At 39.9% G+C, this 24,512-nt stretch overlaps 3 protein-coding genes across 3 annotated transcripts in view; all 3 read right to left on the bottom strand.

Annotated features, from left to right (window-relative positions):
• Window positions 1-68: 68 nt before the first annotated feature.
• On the bottom strand, window positions 69-3,008 carry LOC139128374 (uncharacterized). The gene has a single exon (XM_070694159.1). The coding sequence runs from the start codon at window positions 3,006-3,008 to the stop codon at window positions 69-71; it is 2,940 nt and encodes a 979-aa protein (XP_070550260.1).
• A 271-nt stretch (window positions 3,009-3,279) lies between these two features.
• LOC139128373 (uncharacterized) lies at window positions 3,280-4,431 on the bottom strand. Its single transcript, XM_070694158.1, has one exon. The coding sequence runs from the start codon at window positions 4,429-4,431 to the stop codon at window positions 3,280-3,282; it is 1,152 nt and encodes a 383-aa protein (XP_070550259.1).
• A 13,479-nt stretch (window positions 4,432-17,910) lies between these two features.
• LOC139128372 (solute carrier organic anion transporter family member 3A1-like) overlaps window positions 17,911-24,512 on the bottom strand; it is a 34,373-nt gene continuing 27,771 nt past the window's right edge. Inside the window, exons 4-7 of the mRNA XM_070694157.1 lie at window positions 23,823-24,021; window positions 22,042-22,106; window positions 20,043-20,297; window positions 17,911-17,933 (exon numbers count right to left, since the gene is read on the bottom strand). Coding sequence (XP_070550258.1) covers window positions 17,911-17,933; window positions 20,043-20,297; window positions 22,042-22,106; window positions 23,823-24,021 — 542 coding nt within the window. The remainder of the gene's footprint in view (window positions 17,934-20,042; window positions 20,298-22,041; window positions 22,107-23,822; window positions 24,022-24,512) is intronic.

The following is a 24,512-nucleotide window of genomic DNA, read 5'->3' as shown; positions in this document are numbered from 1 at the left end:
CGTCTGACTGCTGAACGGCCTTGAGGTATCCAATATTCATGACGAATTTGAAGCAAAGTCTGACAGATTCAAGAATGAAGACGTTTCTTATGATAGTCCTTGATCACCAAGTCAGTAAAGTGGTCTTTCTTCGGAAGAAGTTTTGGAAATCTAGCTCCTTCAGTGATTTCTGCATTCGCAAGTCTTCCATGACAGTGCAGTAAACCATCTTCATGAATCTGCAGACCAAGTTGCTCTTTTAAGTTACTTTTCTGGTTACATCTGGCAGCCTTTATGACAGCAGGAAATGATCGTCTCTGGACTTCACGTTCCCATAAAAGTTTTGCTTCTCTCAATTCCTGTGCTGTAAGGGGTCCCAACTGCCTTTGTTTCTTGAGCAACTTGATAAATCTCAGGGCCCATGCTGTTACCCGTAGAAGTTTCAGTAGTGATGAGAACCTTTTGTCATCAATATTCATGGGCGAATTCACTTTTTCATCAGTTGCATTTTCACCTTGAGGGTCCTCATCAGTGTCATTTTTCCAATTCGGATCCTCCCCAGCAACAAGATCTGTTTCATGCAACTCTACCTCAAAATTCCACGTTGGCCATGACTGTTTTGAAGTTACCAACCATTCAGGACCATGCCACCAGCTTGACATTTTCTGAAGTTCTTGAACTGAAGTTCCTCTTGTTGCCACATCAGCAGGGTTTTCACTAGTAGAGATGTATCGGAATTGGATATCTTTCTCAGCTCTGATTTCCTTCAGTCGATTTTCCACAAACACTTCTTGTTGTCTTTTGCTTCTGATCCATTTCAGGACACACTGAGAATCAGACCACAACATACGATTTGAAAGTGGCAATTTAAGTTCCTTCTGAACGAAGTTAAGACTTCGTACACCAATAAGAACAGCTAAGAGTTCAGACTTAGGTACAGTCAATCTCTTTTGTGGGCAAAGTCGATTTTTGGAGAACACCATGTTGACTTGGCATTTTTCTTCAGTTTGGATGCCAAGGTAAACTACCGTTGCATATGCACGATTTGAAGCATCACAGAAGCAGAAAAGCTCGTATTTCATTTGTCCGTCATTTTTTTCTGTTCCTATGAATCTAGGAATCTGACAAGTTTTGACAATCATTAAGTCTTCAGCAATACTGTACCATTGGCTTTGTCTAGGTTCAGGAAGTTTGTCATCCCACTTCAAGTTGTCCTTCCATAATTCTTGCAGAAAGAGCTTGGCTTTCAGAGTCACAGGTATTAGAAAACCCAGCGGATCAAAGACTGATGACACAGCTTGAAGTGCTTCTCTCTTAGTTGCAACTGAAGATATTTTGTCTTTGTCTGGACCAGAAACAGTCAGAACCTCTTCTTGTACATTCCAACCTGTACCAAGGACTTTGATCTTCTTTGATTTTGATTGGTCGTATTCTGGAATATGACTCAACAACTCTTGAGAGTTTGAGGACCAATCACGAAGGTTCATGGATGCATCTTGAAATATTTGCTTTGCTTCAGTGTAGAAATTGTAGGCCTGTTCAGAGGAACCTGTCCCAGTTATCAAGTTATCAACGTAGATATTTTCTCGTACCTTTTCTGCTGTGGGACTTTCATATTTCTTCAGGTGATGATCGACAGTAGCAGCAAGAAGGAACGGACTTGAGATGACTCCAAATGGCACTCTACAAAATCTGTAAATTTGGATGTTACCTTCTACATGAGGGTCCTTGTGGTCTTTCAGCCAGAAAAATCGAGTGACATCTCTATCTGGATTTTGTAAACCAACTTGAAGGAAAGCCTTCTCAATGTCTGCTATGATTGCAATTTTGGGAAGTCTGAATCGCATCAGCAGGCCACATAGGTTTTGCAGCATAACAGGTCCACGATATAGGCACTCATTAAGATTCTTGCTTTCTTTACCAACTTTTGCAGATGCATCATAGACAATTCGAACTTTAGTTGTTGCCTTAGCTGCATTAATGACAGCATGATGAGGGATGTAGTGCTTGATAGGTCCGTCTTCACTTTCGCTCGTCACTGGCTCAATAACACGTTTGTTTGTCTGGTCCATAATGATAGAATTGTACTTCTCAAGCAATTCAGGATTCTTTGCAAGTTTTTTGACAAGTGACTTCAGTCGACCATATGCCAATTCTCTATTTTCAGGAATGTCAGGCTCTTCTTCCTTCCATGGCCATTTTACATGATATCGTCCATATTTGAATTTGATAGTTTGATTGAAGTGTTGCAGTGCCTTATCATCATCAGATTCTTGGTAGGAATCCTTTATGCCAATCGTTTCCAAATTCCAAAAGTCATCAAGGTTTGGCTTGATTGGTAAGGAAGAATCTGGATTGGTGAACGTAGAAGATTCTGACCACACCTGAGTACCCATGGTAAGGATCAGCATATTTGGTTCCGTGTGTTGTTCAGAGATTCCATTAGTTCTACCAGTGAGTATCCATCCTAATCTTGATCCCAGTAGGTATAATCCAGGATGAACCTGAATTTTCTGTGGTAGGATCATATCTAGGTAGTAGTCATTTCCTATCAACAACTCGATGGTGGAAGTTTCAACATCATTTGGGAGAGAGTCAGCAAGTGGAATATCTTTCCATAGTGTCTCCCAATGTTGGCAAATCTCTGGATCAATAGGCATTCTCTGGATGGTTCCAGTTATTTTAGGAACAACATTTGCTGAGATAGTCATTTCAGTATTATCTTTGAGAGTTATATTAAGTGTAGTGACAGGTGCTTTGATGACTTTGGTTTTCTCAGTTCCAAATGTAACTAGATAAATTTCTTCAACCTTGCCGAATTTCAGCTTCAATTTCTTGGCCAGTTTCTCAGTTATGTAGGACCTATGACTGCCAGAGTCTAGTAGTATACGAACAGTGTCAGCCAAGGAAGAAGTAGGATTCTGGATTCTAGTTGTAGCCGTTTGCATCAAAACCATTTCACCTGAAGCGATCATGGCCTTTTCTAAGTTCACTGATGTACTGACAGGTAAAGTTGCTTGGTTTGGCATTGAGGATTCTGTTGCTACCACAGGAAATTTCTTTGGACATAGGCTACTGTGGTGATTCCTCCTTTGACGGCAAAAGAAGCAAGGCTTTTCTACAGGGCAGTCCTTTAACATATGACCTTTCTTAAGACAGATATAGCAGTTACCTTTAATCTTCTTCTTGCGAGCTTCTATTGTTGGATAGTCAATGCATTGGTCACTCCAGTGTGATTGTTCACAGTAAACACATTTTCTGGGCCTCACCTTGTCAACTTTCTGCAGAAACTTCCCCTTCTCACTGATAATTCCCCTTCTCACTGATAACAAGTGCTTCTGCTGATGATCTTTGAGACACTTTCGGGAATGGCTTGGCGGTATTCAGTGACAAACTCTTAAAATTTCTTTTATCTTGTGAGGCTGAAGGAAATTGTTCTGCTGATTCTAATGCACCAATATAGGAGCCAAGAAGTTGTCGAAGTTTTTGTACAGTCCACTTATCTTCTCGACCCTTTTGTATTTCAAGTTGGAATAACACCTCTTTAGGAAGTTTAGATGTAATCAAGGAGACGAATATATCTTGATTTACATCTTGACCCATTACTGCCAGACTTTGTAGGTGCTTCTCAATAGTATCGTAAAGACATCGCAAACTATTGGTTTCGTTTGCTGCTGCAGTCAGATTCATGATCTTATTGTAGTGGGTATTAATAACAGTTTGTTCATCACCAAATCTCTCTTGAAGTAACTTGATAGCTATTTCGTAGTTCTCATTGATTAAAGCCATACCTGCAATAGCTTCAATAGCATCTCCACTTAGTTTACTTCTTAAGTAGTTGAACTTCTCGATGGCAGATAATTTAGGGTTCTTGTGTATAGCAGATTCAAAGCAATCCCAAAACTCTTTCCACTTCAGGACATCTCCATCGAAGCAATTCAAGTCAAGTTTTGGAAGTTTCACAGCAACAGATGTACTCTGTTCCTGAAAAGGCACTTGTGGGGGATGTTGTGGTGCCTGGGCTTGTAAGAGTTCTTTGGTATGCTGTTGCATTTGAATTTGAATCTCCATCAGTTTTTCCATCTGCTTTTCTAGGCCTGTATGTATGCTTGCTTTACTTCCCTGAAGGTGTTTTTCATATGCAGTTAACTCACCTATAGCATCTTCAACTGTAGAAAGGAAGTCCATAACCCTTGCTTCTTCCTGTTCAAATATCGTTTGTTCTTTCTTATCTTCAGTTTGTTCAACCAGAATGGACAATTTCTCATTGACTCCAGTCAGCTTTTCAGAGTAGTCATTCAATTTCAATTTCATTGAATTTATTTTCCAGATATGTTGATCCAGTTCTTCAGTGCTGACATGTTTTCTCATTAGAGGATCAACTTTAGCTACCTCTTTGTCCAACAAATTTCTATATCTTGTTCTCAAGCCTTTAAGATATGAAAGCGACATTTTTGACGAGATTTCTTGCTCTGAATCTTTTTGCTTGGATAGCAAGCTACCAGTTCAGAGTTCAGTTATTTGGTAACTCACCACTTCAAAGTGTTTAAAGTTCAGTCAGTTTCATCTGGTATACCAAAGTCGAAAGTTTCAGTTCAGTCAGTTCAGTTCAGTTCAGTTCCAGGTTTACCAGATCAAGTATCAGCTTTCAGTTGTAGGCTATCTTCACTGGCTCGAAATTCTCTTCAAGCGTACCACTTTTTCAAGTTCTTGAAATCTTCAGTAAAGCAGGTAGCACTTCTTCAAGCGTCTTGAGTTGGTTCTTCATATCATCGAACAGGTAGCACTTCTTCGGGCGTCTTGAGTTCCAGACGTTCTTCAAATCTTCAAGTAAGGCGGGTAGCAAGTCTTCACATCATCTTCTGTCGTCCTTTTCTCCCGGGTTTCGGCACCAAATTGTGGCAGAGCACAATGTAGTTGCAGCAGTCAATCGCTGAATTCACAGTTACATAGACTCATGATGTGTAGACAACAACAAAACGAGAACCTTTATTACAAAAAACTATCACACAGATAAATGGAGTACACAGAAACTTTAGTTAGGGTTGTAACGCAACTTAGAGTTCTTAGTTGAAACGTTCTGAGTAGTCAACTGTCATTTACTTCTCTCATAAATAGAGCATATTACCTTTTAATATAAGTTTACTAGTTTTGATATGCTTTTATCCAGGTAAGTCAAAACATGGATGTACATCCATGGTCAAAATATGAGAGAATTACAGAAAAACTACTTACTGAATTCTGGGTGAATGAATAATCAACATAAATGAATAACTTATGTAAATCTTATTGCATCTAAATGATCTATTGTTCAGTAATTAGTGTCTATTGTCCACAGCAAGTTCGTTACATAATAATGCATATTCGTGGCAGTTCCAAGACAACTCCTATGCACTTCCATACCAAGTTTCAAATCAATCGGACTTGTGGTTTCAGAGAAGAAGATTTTTTGACCAAAATGGGAGAAAATTAAAAAAAAAATTCATGAAAATGGCAAGTCCAAGATACTGACCCAAGATGGCAGAATCATTTCATGTCAGCCCAAAATACTTACATGCTAATTTTTCATGTAATCTGCTCCGTGGTTATTGAGTTTTTTCAATTTTGACTGTTTTTACATTTTTTCACTTAATTTGCATATTTTTGGCAATGAAAACTTCATTTGAACAAAATCTCATCTACAGCCCATCATCCATGTACACAACCAAATACAAGATGAAATGTACAGCGGTTTTGGAGTTTTTGATGTTGACGGACAGACATACAGACATACAGACATACAGACATACAGACATACATACATACATACATTTTTCTAGCCTATAAGAATAGCTTCCATTGCCATATATACATATGGCTATGGGAGCTAATAATTTGGGTAATGGACGTCCTACATTCAGAATCGGCAACCTTTCCCGCTCGGAATTAGTGCAGTAGTCAAAATCCATTCGAACATCACGATGTTTACACACTCGACTTGAAACAATGCAGAGCCTCACAACAATGTGACCCGTGACCTTTACTATGTAATTAGCAAGGACCATATTAGTTGGTGTACGATTCAGTGTCTCGCTTAATGAGAAAAGTATCATTGACTATATCTCCAAATTAATCATGAAGACTGTAACATACAATCATAGTATTTTAAATGGTGGGGAAACTTTACAGCATAAAAGAGCAACATGTACCTTACCCGGGACCTTGCACAATCCTAGATGCCCCTGTAGGTTAAAATGGAATGTGCCATTATGAACTGATAGTTTGCGAATAATTTGTTACTGTTCAGACCAGCGGCGTGTCGGCCAGTAACAGCATACTTCAACCAGCGAGTAAATTACCATTAATCGTCAAGGCTTGCTCGTCTAAGTCGACTGAAGGTTCAGCCACTGCCCAGTTTATCACATTTATGCCGGGAAGAACATGCCTTGTAGATCTCGTCGCGTGATAAATATGCAAAGACGTGTTTTGGAGCCGACCGACCAGTCACACATGGGAGCGATGAGGACGCTGTGTTAAGCCATTACATAATCTTAGCTTCGACCATCATTAATATTGACGCTGTATGTGCAGGAAGTTGGACCAAATCTTTTCAGTGATTCGTCTGCCTGTCAGCTTTACCAAGTAATGCTTGTGAATGCACAAGCTGACGAGCGAAGGTCACATCAGGATAGTCCTTGAAAGGTTCAGGGTCTCATCTGGGTGGTCCCTGAAAGTTTCGAGGTCACACCAGGATAGTCCTTGAAAGATTCAGGGTCTCATCTGGGTGGTCCCTGAAAGTTTCAAGGTCACACCAGGATAGTCCTTGAAAGATTCAGGGTCACATCTGAGTGGTCCCTGAAAGTTTCAAGGACTCATCTGGGTGGTCCCTGAAAGTTTTAAGGACTCATCTGGGTGGTCCCTGAAAGTTTCAAGGTCACAACAGGATAGTCCTTGAAAGATTCAGGGTCACATCTGGGTGGTCCCTAAAAGTTTCAAGGACTCATCTGGGTGGTCCCTGAAAGTTTCAAGGTCATGTCAGTGTGGTCTCTAAAAGATTTAGGGTCTCCTTGGAGTGGTCCCTGAAAGCACAGGGGGTTGTCTACATGTCCGTCCCCAGGGGTGGGTAGGTGTTTCGTTGTATCGCTAATAAAGATATATTCTACCAACCTTTGATGTTTAGCACTGCCCTCGACAATCTTGCGTACACGTTTTGTCAACATGCTGCGTCTATTATCTGATGAGTTTGAGTGCCTAATTAGCCAAAGTAATCAAGGGTAATTATTAATCTGTGGACGCTATCACCGGATTATCAGCGGATTAAATTTGACAAAGTCAACAAACGCACCAGCAAGGTATAACTGAAGAAAGGGCTGAAACTCTCAAAAGCCGTGTCCAGAGGTGGTCCGTAAAACTAGTGGACACTTTATATTCATGTATTGAGAAACAAACAGAAGGCACAACAAACTTGAATATTCATTTGTAAACGAGCTGGTCGGAAAGGAGGACCTCCCAGGAATGCGTGGTATGTGTTGAACACACCTTGGTAACGCATCGGAGATGTGTTTATACTCTTCCTGCTGGCCCGGCAAAAACCACGTTAGTCGACGTGCCTAACACCGTATCGAACTGAATCAGACTTCACGGGTATATTGAAAAATTCCGTGTTAGTCGAGAACAAGAACGGAAAAGACTTTATTAACTCGACGTTCGAGCTCGCCTTCAACTTGTCCAGTTTATCAACTGCGTTCTTGCAATACGTACACTTTTGTATTAGTCTTCTTTTTCAATAACAAAAGATATGTTTTACATACGACCGATTGTGTGCTCTGAAGTACAAGCAGTGTTGTGGGTTGGTGACTACGTGGCTGCAGATTTTATACACCGCGGTATTTTGCTTTGAATTTTTCAATTGACCCCATATGCTAAGTTAAAACACAAACAAGAAGGTCGAGTGTTCTCTCTGCAAATCAAGAAGCATTTCGAACACGAACGATTCGGATATCTTGACCTCAACATTACTAGCAACGCAGATCGAAAGTTATGTTCGGAAACAGGACGGGAACATTAGTCAAAGCCGGATTTTGCACGGAAAGCATGCAATGTACTGCATACTGCTTATGCTCCCTTGTGTCTGAGACTCCCGCCCTCTCGGCCATAAACGTCATTGAGCTGCCAAGAATATGATAGTGCAGTCGCGTGAATCTGTGTATATTTTGATACATTATTTTATCAATCCTTATACTCAACTACCTAACGCATCAAACAGGGTACGGTCATGTCAGGTTCTTAGGACGTTCTCCAAAAGACATATAAGCGATTAGTGTCGCGGAATGATTTTCACCAGGTTTGAGAACTAATTAATAACTGGTCGTCAGTGTGTCTTCGCATATATCAAATCGACAAGTGTATTAGTAACTTCGAGGGATCACATCCTGCACTGTAAAGTTGTTTTTTATACAAACACATTTTCGAGAAAGCTGACGTGCAAGGGAAAGACACAGCAACTGAGTCCGACGGAGGCGCAAAAAACAGTGCATTCGCATTTGTGTCCGATGTACAAATCTCTGTTATTCCATTCTATCAGTCGACGAAGCCTACGTCAAATTGTAGTGAACTCCGAGCAAAGTCCCACATAACATGTAAAGGCGAGCCAGTGGCCATATCATGATGGATTGCATAAACTTCGAAGTCTAACATCCTTAACTGTAAAGCTGGGGTTTTTTATACAAAAACACATTTTTGGTAAAGCGAATGTGCGAGGGAAAGACGGGGAAAGACACAGCGATCGCGCGACTGAGTCCGACAGCGGCGCAAGAAGTGTTTCCCCGACAGTCAGACATGTACACAGTGTGTACAGTATGCTATATCATGCATTTCTAAAGCGTGTCCAAACGTTGACATAAAAAGATATGTCCAAAGGTTTTGATTATATATAGTTATTACATTGTTACGCAGGGTTTCACGCGGGTTAAAAACTGACATAAAAAGATATGGTGTCCAAAAAAATTCGTTTTATTCAGCTGACTGATTTATCGTCTTTGCTATGGCCTAAACATCCCCGTTTTCGTTCGACAAGACCGTGACATCAATATCTCCCCAACGTATAGATCAACCTGGTTGAGTATTAGGCCTACTATGCTTCCAATGTGTCTTTGCAGCTTTCATCTCGTCTTGAAACGAATAAGCATATGAAAATACTTTTGCCGACTAGTCAGTTTTTATGTAACAAGCGGCGAGTTTCCCCCAAACGATGACCGGCTGTAGTCAAAAACACATAGATTGTCTTGTCCGTGTTTATAAACACCGATGAGCTTGACCCTCGATCCCAAAGCATGTTGGCTAATTTGTTTACCTCTTTCGATCATGTGGGCTTAAACTAAACATTTTTAAGGTCAAAGGTTTCTAGTTCCGGCTTCCGGTCTGACGGACCACATCGGCACACTGACTCCACCACTTCGATTAGTGTTCTATTGCTCAAAGAAGCAACCGACGAAGGCATAAATTGGCTTGTCCCCGTTTAAACATGTCAGAAACTTTTGACGTCCGAAAACTTAGGAAATGTTTATTGTAAAGTAGATTTCTGTGGACACGGCTTTTGAGAGTTTCAGCCCTTTCTTCAGTTATACCTTGCTGGTGCGTACGTTGTTGACTCTGTCAAAGTTAATCCGGTGATAATCTGGTGACTGCGTCCACAGATTAGTAATTTACCTTGTTTACTTTGGCAAATTAGGCACTCAAACTCATCAGATAATAGACTAAATTACTACCCTTGCTTGCCTTGGCGATTTACACAATCAAACTGGTAAGATAATAGACGCAACACAGTGACGAAACTTCGCTAAAGATTGTCAAGGACAAATACGAAAAAAGAAATCGTTACAAAACTAGCGCTAACATAAGACAAAGACACCAAAGCTGCAAAGAAAGGTTGCTAAAGGGGAAGTTCACCAAGGGTGATTTTTACATATGTGCTGGCTTTGTGGTCACTAACCCCGGAAAAGCTATTTTTGCCATTTATAACTTGCAAGATTTTTTACAAAAAACGATAGAAATAGTACAGGAAGTTGCCCATGTAATTTGAATCATGGGAAAAAGCGCCAAGCTTGGAGCTTGCATAATGTGATATGGAAGGGACCATTTTCCCATGGGTATGGCATTGTCCACTCACCCATGCTTAAACCAGGCTGTGCGTATTTACATAATTTTTGTTTATACTGTTTATCCTTGCATAAACAATGAATCACTTATAATAAACTTTCCACTGTCAGATTTTGTGTTGCTGTTTACTACTGTGTTACTGTGAGTGGACAATGTGGGGGCCATACCCATCCGAAGATGGTCCCTTCCATATCACATTATGCAAGCTCCAAGTTTGGAGCTTTTTTCCCATGATTCAAATTACATGGGCAACTTCCTGTACTATTTTATCGTTTTTTTGTAAAAAATCCTGCGAGTTATAAATGGTGAAAATAGTTTTTCCTGGGTAAATGACCATAGAGCTATTACATATGTAAAAATCATCCTTGGTGAACTTCCCCTTAATATAACTCTTTATTGGCAATATATATCATAGTAAAACATCATGCCAGAAATGCCAAGACATTTTGACCGGTTGACCTCGAGCTCGCTGTTAATTTTATGCAGGAAATTACAATAACAATGCTTGGTCGAATGACGCAGTGCCTTGAGGGTGGGATCGCCAGTGGTATATGGGGAGGGTACCTTCCCGATGGTGATAAGTGGTGCAGATTACCGTCGCCTAGGTGACTGGCGTATACGCTTGCCAAAAGACACCTATGGTTGATTTCCTGTTGACCAGTCGGATGGCAGAGTTGCAAATACCTGGACTGAACCATTTGTTTTTTGTGGGTGTCGGTGGTACTTTGACAATATAAGTAAAGATGCACATATATTGAGTTTATTGTCTTGTTTATGAGCGGCCAGTATTTCCAACAGCATAAATTATGTGCATTTGCCCTTGAAGAAACAAATAATTTTCGAATAAAACATCGCGAATGTAACTACATTCCTTAAGCTCGACGTACACTTAAGTGCCCCAAAGAACCATGAAATCGCCCGACTTTCGATTGAAGAGATGAGTTTTGCCAAACAGAAAAAGTGGCAGATGACTTTTATTTTTAGAATCATAGACAGTATAGCGAGATGTAAAAAATGTGAAACAGGCTCCCCACCTAACTATCCTAAATGTTTTGTGTCGAGTTAGTGTTTGATTCGTTTCGAAAATGTGTTCCTACATTCTTATCCGATTGTTTGTGTTAATGAAATGTTTGTTTCGCTTTGGATATTTGTAGAGAAGTTTGGATTAGTGTGTACGGTATTGTTTTGTTTGTGTGCGGAAAGCTTATGGCGAGACGCAGCCAGACCTATGTTGTTACAAAGCTTGATAGAGTCGCCCTTTGACGCTTGCGTTTCGAAACCCGAGTGTGGTTTCTCATCAGTCGCAGTGTAGATTCTTTCCTTAGTTTGTGTTTGTGAAAATTTATTTTAATGCATTTTAGTGGTCTTGCTTTCCGATAAGCGAGGCAATATATTAATTTTGGTCACGTTGTGAGTCCGTTTGGTGGTTCGGTTTGTTTGTTCTATATTTCTTTACTTCGGTAAATTTTGTTTTGACTGGTGTGTCTTTTAGATTTTTGCGGAGGTTTATGAATTTTTAGGCAATAAGTACCACTGCGGGGTACGGATTTTATGTTTCTTGGATCAAGATACTTACAAGTATCCTGATTGATGTGCTTGTTCTCGTACATTTTAATTAATAGTTCGTTTACTTTGTTTACTGTTTGTTCTGGCTTGTTGTGTATAATACTGAGTGTTACGTAATTGCCTTTTTCATTCGAGTACGTAATCGTTTGTGTTGACAATAACGAAAAACCGACCCTTGTCGAAGGGTTATTTTCCCAAATTTGTCCATTGTTTGCAAAGCTGGTTTATCGCGATTCTTTTGGCACGCGACATGTTTTGTTTCCTTGTTTGAAAGGGTATCTCTAGAAGTGCGAGTTTAGAAGCTTCAGATAGCTTTCAAGTTTTTGTTTTTTTGTTGTTCGTGGAGTCCAATTTGGGTCCTACTAAATACTGCCCGTCACTGCCCGTCACTGCCCGTCAAGGCTAGAGGTAACATTGGGCTTTCAATCACCGAAATAAGTCAATATCTAAACACCACTGACCCATACAACATATAAATATCCTATAAATTGATCGTCAAAGCCACCAATGCGTCGATTTACAACCCCAAAATTACTTCCGTAAAACATCCCTGGCAAGCCGCCGTCTTGCCTTTTGGACTATACTATTTTGGGGGATAGGGGTCGCAGCTTCGGTGCACGCACGTTCATAAATGAACGATGGCGGCTTGCCAGGGACGTTTTACGGAAGTAATTTTGGGGTTGTAAATCGACGCATTGGTGGCTTTGACGATCAATTTGTAGGATATTTATATGTTGTATGGGTCAGTGGTGTTTAGATATTGACTTATTTCGGTAATTGAAAGCCCAATTTTACCTCTAGCCTTGACGGGCAGTGACGGGCAGTGACGGGCAGTATTTAGTAGGACCGTCCAATTTGACTTTTCTTTGAATTGGTGTTGCGATTGTTTGTGTCTCACGATGTAGCGTAGTCACATTATACGACTTAATTTGTTGAAATCCTGAGGTGGTTTTATTCTTTTTGGTTTTGTTGGTGTCCGAATGAATTTTAAGGCTTTTGCCTAGTACTATTTTTCGGAGTTTCATAGTTTGAGCGATGATAGGTTGTTGTTGAATTTCATGTTGTTGTCGGCTTTTCTTTAGAAATAGCTGATTTATTTCCACGGCCATGTTTTCTGTTACGTTACTGTGATTGTTTATTTTGTATTTAATGTTGTGTTTCAGTTGTTTGTTATGTGTACGATTTTTGTTATTTCTTTTAAGTGTTTGGTGTGTTCTATGTCATTTTATCGTATTTTTTGGTAGTTCTCTTTTCGGAGTATTTGGTGGCCCAGAAAAGGGCCGCTTGGTATGGGTTTTTGTTAGCGCTTGGCGCGTTTGTTTTGGCGATGAGTATAGCTTTTTATGCTTCTTTTCGCCGATTTGATGTGCTGGTGAGTAGGTGTTTGCCGCCTTCTTGTCACTGTGTGTGCGTACATGGACAGTCTGCATAGCCCTTGAATGTGGTCTCGATTTTGATCAAACTTACAATTTAAGAGTATATATCAAAACTGATAAATGATTTATGTGATTACTGTAGCTATAGATAGGCTACATTCAGGACGGGCAGCGACGGGCAGTAATTAGTAGGCAAAACAGGTGTTTTTCACCGTGGGCAGAACTCGGTGCAATGATACTGAACATTAATAGTAAGCCTGTCACCTTGAAGGTAATGCTGTAGGTGAAACAAGGACTTCAAACGCACGATAATACAAACAACACCACAAGTGAAACGTACACATAGAAATACACGCGTTCCTACGTTGTGCCCACCCGGCAGGTATGTTGGGGATCAGAAATCGACAGTCTGCGCCCCCAATCTGCGCTAGCGCATTTCAATCTGCGCTATTGATCTGCGCTCCCATTCTGCGTTATCAATCTTCGCTCCCATTCTGCTCTCTCGTTCCATGAATGTTTTGATTTTAGTCATTACGGTGGCATTTGTGACACTGCCGCGATATAGCCGCCTGCTAGATAATAAGACATGGCATGGTTTAGTGTTGAAATAGATTTGTATTTTTGTACACCATACCGACGAGTGTCAGGAAGACTGGTTATTGAGTAATGTACGATCGAATGCGTTTCCGAATCAAGCGCGACATACAGTTATAGTCTCATGGATCTTAGGGATATGAAGAAGACATTCGATGAATTTTCTTTCTCATATAAAAAGCTTGAGAAATGATCAAGTACATGTAGTAAGCGCAAAGTCAAGTACGCTTACAATTATGGTAGACCTTGCTACAAGTCGAGGACGACTTATGACGACAGCCTAACAACGCACAGCAGAGGGAGTGGCAGGGCTTGCTACCAGCCACTGCAGCAACCTTGCGACATTGATTGAAGCAGTTTGTAGGATGGCCTACGGAAGCGCAAGTGGATACAAACTTTTGGTTTGGGTTACCGTCAATATTTAAAACCCTTTTTTACGATTTCTCTGTCGATATTGAGCATTTCTGTTCATGTTCAGAGAAACGTTTGAGCCCGACAATTCTGACGTTAGCCAGTTCGCAATGTCCGTGATGATGATTGACAAGTTACGTCCAGTGACGTCAAGCTAGCTGAATACACACGTTGTGAGTTTGACTCCGATTGAGGATTTAATGAATTTCTCAAATAAAGATGACATCACTAATCTGAGAGATGTGACATCGAAGAAACTGATACTATGACGGTGAAGATTAGGTAAGTTGATGCCATTATAACACATCGCAGAAGACAAGTAAAAACAATGATATATTTTCTCGAGATGTTTTCGATTTTTCAAGATTTGCACTTTATAACAGGAAGGCGATTTACATGTAGTCCTATCATGCAAGAAGTGAATGCCTGTGAACTTGGAACGCTCTGATTTGTACCAGTCATTTCAACTTCAGTGGTTGGTTCGAACTGTAAATATTTTTTCAATTGTCCACAAGGACGACCCACGACTAAAGCTACATAACTTTTGTAGCGCTTTCAATGCTGCTCCCTTGTTTTCATGTATGATCGTAGATGGCATTGATCAACAAATTATGACATCCGTTCTAGCTTTATGTTTATATCATGCAAGGAGGTCAGAAACGACAATGTACTCCCTCCCTTGTCACCGCATCAACCTGTCCCGATATAATCAAGGCAAGGTGGTGTCACGTCTGTAAAGATAATAAATTACGTACCATTATTTCATAGACGCACACTCACCCATAAATGTACGGCTGACTCGCAGCGTGTTTGCAAGGTTATATCTGATTGGTCGATTGTCACTATTCACAGCCACTTAGGGAGTCTATTTGTATTGTTTTCATTATATTGGTAAGATTCAGCCACCCAATTGGATAACAGCTTCGAAATCGCTGCGAGTCGGCCCTAAATGTATGTGTGTGCTCCTTCTCTTCCGATTGTTGAGACCATGTTCATACGGAACGATTGAACTAACAAGCACAAAAATTGCGATTGAAGTTCCGCTGTTGTAAACAATGGTCAGCCGTAAATCTTTCTCTAGTCACGATCCCTCATGAGCATGTCCCTTTAATTTAATAATTTCACAAGCTGAGCATCTCTATCAGCTCATTTTCAACCCAACTATCACTATTACAGAAGCTAAACCAATAAAATAGTTAATTTGAGTGGTGAAAACTAAATAGATTCGTTTGAGATTACTGCAAACTTTGGTTATTTACTGTCCACTATCGAAGTTTGACGTCCCATATATTTCTGTTATCGATAGATATACATTTCTGTTATAGATAACAGACTTGGAATATATGTTGAGTCCCATATCAATACTAGACGTCACCACAACGAGGTACCTGTATCTGGGCACGCTGGGTCTGCGTGATCGTCGATTATCCGATTTTTATCGGAGATGTTCCAACTCTAATACCGAGACTACACTTGCCAAAATCGCTGGAATTCTATCTGATAAATCTCAGAGATTTCACCCATGAATAGATCTGGCTCAGCCCGGCGTTGTTAGTCTAGCTCTAACTTTGATACAAGCACTGTGCGAAAAATCACATTTGTCATATGCTTACCTGGGTGATACTAGACTTGTCAAAACGCAGGTAAGTATATCCAATGTAGGTGCTACCGGAGATTTCGGGCTGCTTCAGCCCGACGTCGTCAGTCTGATTTTATTTACAATACTAGACAATACTAAAGACTTGTCAAATCACGGGTAAATATCCGATATATCGGAGATTTCCCCTCTCCTCATACCTGACTTAACAATCCTCATTTCCTGAAAATATCCGATATCACATAAAAGTGCAATGTCGCAGTATCCTAGTGTCTACTGTCTATATACCGCTGAGCATGACGTCGTCGTCGTGTAAAATATGATTCCAGGTTTCAGCGGATGAAAGCATATACTGCTGCATATGCGGCTTTGTTTGACCAGGAAACATGACGAGATACATGTACGATAGTTCTAAATTACCATGAGGGATACCTCTTCTGTTTTTAGCTCCATGGTATTACGAAGCATCGTCTTTCCACAGTTTGTGGAGGGACTGTGTCAAAAGTTATGACAGAGGGACCGTGATACAAAGCGTAAAAGTTCTTAGAAACTCATGTCGATGCGATTTGCAATGATGACCAGATACTTTTACAGACCCAGCAAGCTAAAGAATTAAATTCGGGACTATCTCTATCAGTTTTAGGCTACTGATCTTCAGAGCAACAAGCGTTCGTAGCCAAATGAAGAACGTCAAAAAATTTTGGGATAGACGTTAGTCGACGTAGTCTTCTCGTGAACGTCCTTGAACCAGAACTGCGACCTTTATTTTTGATGCGTTCCGTTGTGAAAGGATTCATATATGTATCGAAATATACATATTCACGTGACTGAACTAGTTTCGTGGTTGGTACAATTTAGCTATTCGAGGTTTTGGGGGTCAAAGATAAGCATACGTAAATATTCTATTTTGTGGAGATGGTGAAACATCACCTGCTGTACCTTCTGTTCTGAATAGAACCGCCGGTTTGCATGGTGACCATGCGACGTCTGAGCTCTTGCCCGATTTTCCCATCGGGTTCTCTAATACATGTAGTAACTGACTCTCTTGCTCCATTGCTAGTATTGTTGAAAAGGGGATCAGATGTACGAATCTCTCTTTATAAAATCATTCTTGACAAAGACTACCAGCTGCTTTCTTGTATGTACGTCTCACTTCGCAAACGGGCTCAATTTGAAAATTAAAAGCTAAACACAAGGGTGTAAAACATTTTACTTTGCACTCTCGCCGTACTACCAGCGGTAGCGAAGACAAATTACACGGCGTCCTTGTATGATTGCCTCGTTACGTCGTGTGCACTGTTGACAGTACAGTGGTCATGACTTTCTCTACCGCGAGTTCCACATATTGTCCATTTATATGTAATATTTCACGCAGGAACCTGTCTGAAGGGGCTTCGCTACACTTCAGCGAGATTTTTCCAATCATAACTTAGTCAAGGGGTCTTTTTAAACCTCCATGTTTCGATCAAATTTGCCTTCAAGTTGCTCTCTATTTTCGAATTGAACGTGCCCTGTCGCGCAACCGTTTTCCTTGCTGTAAAGCTAATATTGGTAAAAAGACGTCGAGTGCAGCCGCCCAAAACGTAGAGTCATGTTTTGGCTAGAGTTGGATATTTCGTCTTCACATCTGTGGCAATATTTCAAAATTGTGCAAAGTCGCTCCTTCATGTGGAAATACCCGATCGGTTACGTTGTGCAGTTGACTTCCCCGATACTTTGGTGACTTATTAGTCATTTTGGAACTGGATTTTCAACATAATGACACGTCAACGATGACATTTAATTTAGTTTTTTGTTCCACAATGACAATTCTAGCTTTTCAGTGACCACAGTTTAGTCCCGCAGTGTTCTACCTTTCTGAACACAGTTCATGCGTACGTCTGTGCGAAGATATTTTTGAAAACAGACACGACAGTCAAATTCGGTCTTCGCGTGTCTCAGCAAGATGTTGTGCCGATTCGGAAAATTCGGAAACTGTTTAGTCCGATCTTTTTGACTGAGGTAAAGCAGATCTTAGTAAGAAAAATAAGTTAGCCAGTGAAAACACTTGCATTCACCCATGCACTTTTATTTGGGGACATTAGGTTGACCTACTGTGCGGACACATATAACGCAACAAACCATCTACCACTAAGTTAACTATAGACAGTTTGAGCAAAGTCGTTCGGGAAAAAGTAATGGACAAAAATACAAGTTTTCAAAACAATAATGTAATATGTTGTCCCTTTTACCTTGGATATTCTTTGAATTCTACTCACTCCATGATCTGTACCCTGAGAGTTCGAGAGCGCAGAATGGGAGCGCAGATTGAGAGCGCAGAATGGGAGCGCAGATTGATAACGCAGAATTGGAGCGCAGATTGATAGCGCAGATTGAAATGCGCTAGCGCAGATTGGGGGCGCAGACTGTCGATTTCTGACCTCTCACATAGCTCCACCCGGGCCACGCGATTAAAATATGACTGATACTGCTGGATAATGTTAATTGGGTCGGTAAACAGTCAATTAATAGTTTAATTGACTACCTGGGTGATTGACAGGTCGTGTCCAACGACGCATATGCAAAGCAGGCCAAAATACAAAAGCCCCCAAAGTTATTGACAGCTGGCCAGGGTCACCATGAATACGTAATGAAGCTTCACTATGCAGAAACTGCGTAGTCAAGCCCTTCTTAACCGGTCAAACCCTCTTGGCATTTTCCCTCATGATATTAAAATAAAATAAACCATAGCAAGAAGAACCCTGTCCTTAGACAAGACACCCCTACCCCTGGGGACTGACTTTGTTGCAATTCTCTATGCTGAAAGCTGCAAAGACATCTCTGCACAGTCCCTAAAGATTCTAGACAAAAACTGTTGGTTTTTGCCGTTAATATTTTAAGGTTTCAACAGACAGATGATATTGATTACATTTCTTTGAATCTACCAAAAAGAGTTCATTTTTAATAGAAGGGCTGAAATAGTTCAGTGATTTTTAAAAATTTTCCAGCATTAATTAGCACAAGCACAAGAAAAGGGTAGTTTTATCAAATTTACCAGGTCTCATTTCCTTGAAATAAATAAATGTACAAGTCATTTTCTTAACATCTACCAAATCATTTCAAAGAGAGATCACCAAAAAAACATACACTACAGCAGAACTGATTTGGGTAGAGGTAGAAGGCCATTTTACCATCGAAAATTTAAAATTTTATCATGCATCGTTCGGTGAGAAAAGCAAATGCCTACAAATCAGCCTTGGAAAGGAAATTTGTATTTTCACTTAAACCTAAACAAATTGACAAATCAGTTACATTTAATTGGTTCTCCTTTCCTGAGAGTGCGAAAAGCTAGACAAAAATGTAAAATTTGTTATATGTGTATTTGATGATTGTGCAATTATCAATAATTTATAAAATTTGCCCTCGTCTTCACACAAAAACACTGTTAGATTCGTGATTTTTAAATAGATTACACAAAATGCCCAAGATCTTATAATCACAAAATAGTTCCAATTGTGTTCAAGGCAGTTGACTGTATTGTTTTCAAATCCCCGAAACAGTCGCCTTGGTAAATAACTGATGAACACCTAGGAGATTTGATGATGTTATTTCTTTGCTGTATATTAATTGTTATAAACTAATCCTGCTGATGTCAATCTTCATCATTCATATGACACAATCATAGAGAACCCATAATAATCTATTGCTTGCACTTGCATGACATTACTTTACATCATTGCTGTATTTATTTCCATCCGAGTGAATTGAAACTGTTTAACTACTTTTGACTATATATATATATATATATATATATATATATATATATATATATATATATATATATATATATATATATATATATATATATTATATATATATTGTAATGTGACGTATCACGTAACTGTGATTGTGTTACATCACGGTGGGTCGGAACAAATTCGTTCGAAACATTTCAAGTCGAACATTTTTTTTAAATGAAACCTTGTCTACCTAATCCGCTTGATACATCTCGATATATATATATATATATATATATATATATATATATATATATATATATATATATATATTTCAAGTTTTCCTGATTAAAAAGCTTGAAAAGCTGGTCAATAAGAATTCAAGTGATGTTTTCACCTTCCCCGTGGTTATAATACGAGCGCCCTCCCATCGTCCAGATTTCAAAACTGGTTATACAGCTATTCATGATACACACAAGCCGTTAGTAACAATTGTAGACTGGTTATACAGCTATTCATGATACACACAAGTCGTAACAATTGTATAGACTGCAAAGTTGAAGTTTAAGCATTAACATAGATAACTAGTTTTTCATGAATTTGCCAGCACTGAATTACCATGAATTGACGAAATTGAAATTAAATTCTCGGTTTTACAAGATTTACTCCAGTCGTTCCCTCTGTCTACGTCTTTCGACTGATATTTCCCCCTTTTCTCGCCGTATTTCAAAGCAATCCAAGTCGCCGTAAACAAGAGCAGGGAGAGAAATTTCATGCCGACAACGAACCCGATAACTTTCAAGCGGTAGTCCTTTAGGTCGTACAGCCAACAGGCACCTCGATCGCCGCATGCATCCTCGCCCCAGAGTATACAAGCCGAGTCGATGATCACACCCACGTAAATAGGAGTTGGTATCCATCCTGTATTGAATAAATTAAAATGGCAATGATAGTCTCATTATAAAGCTGTGGTAATGCTTTGAAATGAAAAAGGTCATCTGAACCGCGGTCAATGTTCATACGAAACCCATCAATGTAAACACTGTATCTATTGTAAGCGAGCGATCGATGAAAGTTAAAACATACTTATCACACTGTGGCTAGTACAAAGCACATGTTGCAGCAATGTTGACGCTACGCATCTAGATATCATGCATGATATACAGTACATTATTTGTTAACAAGAAAGTTGCGCTGGCGCAGCTCGGACAACCCCCTCCTTTACGAATTTTCGAATAATCTGTAATGGAAAACCACAAGGCACCATTGACAGAATGTTCCAGACGTCATCCGTGCCAAGTACCAGTTATCATGTCGGTGATTGTGTGTCGATAGAAAGTCACACTTAATATTGCCATTGTTTGTTGTCTTAAATTCTTAACGACATTTTTACTTGTCTTAAATGTTGGAACTAAGATTTCAAGTATTGTGTTTGGTAAACGAATTCTAGATTTGTACTAATCAACGAACTGCATTTTCTTAATGTTTGATTATGAAAATTACGTGCAGTGCTGGAAACGGGTATTAAGCTTATGATCAGTAGCCTCAGGCCTATCATTTTCATTTCAATAATATAAATACAGCAAACTTCATTATACTGACCAAAATTTAATTGACATCTCGGGCAATTTAATATCGCCTGTTCCTGTGTCGTATCAGCATGAGTGTCATTTGTGCTGCGTCAGACACGAGTGCTGATACGACACTAGGAGCAGGCAATATTGGGTGATAACCGATTTATCATATACCCATGCCCATAATTTTACGAATAGTACGAAAAAACCTTAAATTTTGAGGCTGTACTTTATTACGCCTTGCGCATAAATATTGGAATGTTTATGTGAACAGGCTTCATTCACATGTTCATAACGTATAGAACGAGGCCAACATCACATCGCTGCAATTCAGTCCTCTATATCTCAATAAACCCAAGAAGAAGACACCGGGATACCAAAATTGTCATACAGAAGGAACCTTTTCAGGTGCAATATGTTATTACGATTGTAACCGATCAAAACTGCTCAGCTTTAAATCTATCCTGATTCTGATCGTCGCCGTACGGTATGGAGCTCGCGCGCTACATCGCTGTCACGCCATCCGCTCACTATCTGTTCGCGGGTAGACCGTGCACTGTACCGGCGCCGCGCGAACAGCAGAATGTTTGCTAGAGCTTGCGCCCCCCCCCCCCCCCAAAAAAAAAAAATCGAGAACTTCAGATGAAAACCATGGTAAACATTATTACAAAACACAACATGTTATTTCCGTATTTGGTAACCAGAAATACCCGTGTTTCTCTAAGCCCTCCAAGTTTTTTTAAGTCGGCCACATCGGCGGGGGAGCGGCAGGCATTTTGTTTGTGTACGTGGTTTACCAACGAATTGCTGATGTAGTTCGGGAAAACTCCTAAACCGATGACGTTTATCGTGCATGTCTCGACGTTAACCGTGAAATATCACCGCTGATATTTTACGGTGAACGTCACTAGGATGAAGCAACATGAGTATGGAACCTAGGTATATATAAGTATTATTATCGTTGTTAAGGGGATTTCCGTATATTTCTTTTTCGATGCCTAGTCACGTTTTCCTCCATATTTATTCTGAAGACTGCACGTTGATTTGGCATCAAACTTTTCTAAATATATTTTCCGTGTAACTTCACTTACCCAGTAACTGAGTTATCATTTGTCTTATGCCCAGTGCGAATGGCTTGTCAGCTTCATCAACAGACCTTAAGTGTAGGAGAAAGTAACTCTTAAGAAAGAAGTGTAACCTATACTAGATATTTAGAGTGTGGGTAAATGACAGTTTCGAATCACAACCACATTTGTCTTTGACTATATGATGCAGGTACGCATCCATTGACATAACTCCACGAGATATGTATTTTCCCGTTCGTACATAAATGTATACATCAATAAAATATGCATACTAATGCTGCATCGACTTGCATATGTTACGTTCGTAGTTATCAATCTACCGACTTGGTAGAAGTAGGTTACAAGTCTAAGAGCTGGAACACCCGAGATCATCTCACCGTATAGCGACTAAAACGTAACACGTCAAAGGCACGCTGCTCGCAAAGCTGTAGAAGAAAGCAATGACGACGAATGTAATCATGATAGTGTCGCATTTCGCTCCACACATTCCCGGAGAAGCTTGAATTTCCTTAGGAATACTCATCGTCGACGGGCTTGAAGACATCACGGCCGCGGAAACGTCAGTTGCCACGCAAGAGCACTGCGTGAGGTTCTAGATAAAAGAGACAGGCACACAATACGAACGTGTAACCTTATCGTTTGGGTGTGGAGAGAATAATAGAATAAGTGTATGCGCATTTATGAATTCATGGATGCGATACATTTCGTTACCGTTGATCTGCACAGCTGATATCCCCATGCATAATCATTTGAAGTGTTAATGAATTTCGAAGTTTATACATTTCACACACAAAAATATATCTTGTCTTGCCCTTAATACAGATATTTGTAATACGGTATGTCACATATCTGTTGAATGTTTTTTTGAATGCCACAGAATGGCAGTAACATATATACAATGAACTTACAGCATCGACACAACTTGCGTAGCAGGGAGAGTAGTAGGTGACGTCATCTACGCCACAATATGGGTTGAACACAGAGGGCATACATTCGCAGTTGGAATTACAACGGCTGTCTAAACTTCTCTCAGTCAGATCAGAGCTATCGATGAAAATAAAGGTAGCACGAGTATATTAGGGTATTAAAATACCTACAATGATGTTGAAGTGAACGAATTGTGTTGTTTGAATTTTTTTTCCTCAGTCGATTGTATTAATGCCCAAACTACCAACTTTATGCAATAAATGCATCGATCCAGTACACTGACTGTATCAAGCAGGACAGATAGCTATAATCAATCATCCTTTTGAAAGACAGTCTATCCGTTGTTCCTCCTATCGTCTCCTTCACATTTTTAAACCGTCATGTGTCCCTAAATATTGCAATGCTGCCGACTGGCGAATGCACAAACCTTGTTGGCACTTTGCTATAGGTACTCAGGTAGGCAGAAAAGAGACAAATACAAGGGTTGACTTTCCGTTGCCTTAAATTACCCGCTGACTACATGAGTTGACGACGAAGAAAGAATTATCGACCGATTAATCAGTATTCGATGACTAGCTTTTAGAAATTTGCATACCCGGAGAAAACACATCTGAACAATGCCATGAAAGTCAAAGAAATGTTGACATTATATTCCGATACCCAGGTGAAAAACGAAATTTCTTTCATCATGACGTTACTATTGTTTAACTTTGTACATTCTTTGTATTGCACAGAATAAACCTGGCACTTTCTATATACCGAGTGATTAGTGCTTTTTGACACATATGAAAAGTATCTGGAAAGTTTTCTGGCTCTTCTCTTTTAAGAATAGTATAGTTTGAATTAAAATAAAATTTTACCCTCCTCCGTATGGCAGAGTGATACCAGCGAAGCTCTCTTGATCGCAGCCAAAGAACAGCATCGGAACGGAAAGGAGAAACGAAATGACTCCGAATATTACCATTATTTTTCCGTGGTCAGTGAGACTTGGTTTCTTCCTTCGCAAGTAAAACCCTCCGATGAGAACGCCAACGGCAGCTGCAGCGGTTACACATATAGCTGTTGCGGAAATATCGAATGAACACGTTGGTTATTATCAATGTATTGCGCATGTGCATAGAATAGGAAAGTTAGCAAGCTTAAACCGAGAAGGATTGAAAAAATGGCGAGTCAGAACGTCATATTTCCAAAATGTTCTCGCAACATCATAACTACGTGGTCTTAAGCAATAAGCTTGTCAACTATTCTGCAAAGTGCCAGTGAAAATGTTTCCACAGACTATATGCTAGAGGGCTGCCTATACCATACCCACAGAATGGAACAATGTGTACTTGTTACGTCTGTGCATCATTAGTGAATGCACTACCCTCGCCTTATACACTCGATTTTAATAAAAGAGAAGATCACTCTTTTCAAAGATTGTAACAGATCTGGAAACAGACCTCAAAAAGGGGGCCGTAAACCCGCCAATTTTAACAAGTTGTAACCTGGGGCGTTTTCAAAACATGCAAATATACTCAATTTTAGGGAAAGTGCGAACTTTTGCCATC

This window comes from Ptychodera flava, unplaced genomic scaffold (genome assembly GCF_041260155.1).
Source record: "Ptychodera flava strain L36383 unplaced genomic scaffold, AS_Pfla_20210202 Scaffold_51__1_contigs__length_905262_pilon, whole genome shotgun sequence".
Taxonomy (NCBI): Eukaryota; Metazoa; Hemichordata; class Enteropneusta; family Ptychoderidae; genus Ptychodera; species Ptychodera flava.
Note: the sequence above shows the minus strand (reverse complement) of the source record. Positions and strands in the feature narration are given on the sequence as shown.

Excerpts from the sequence above, each read along its gene's own strand:
- LOC139128374 (XM_070694159.1), bottom strand. The coding sequence starts at position 3,008 with ATGCCAAACCAAGCAACTTTACCTGTCAGTACATCAGTGAACTTAGAA.
- LOC139128373 (XM_070694158.1), bottom strand. The coding sequence starts at position 4,431 with ATGTCGCTTTCATATCTTAAAGGCTTGAGAACAAGATATAGAAATTTG.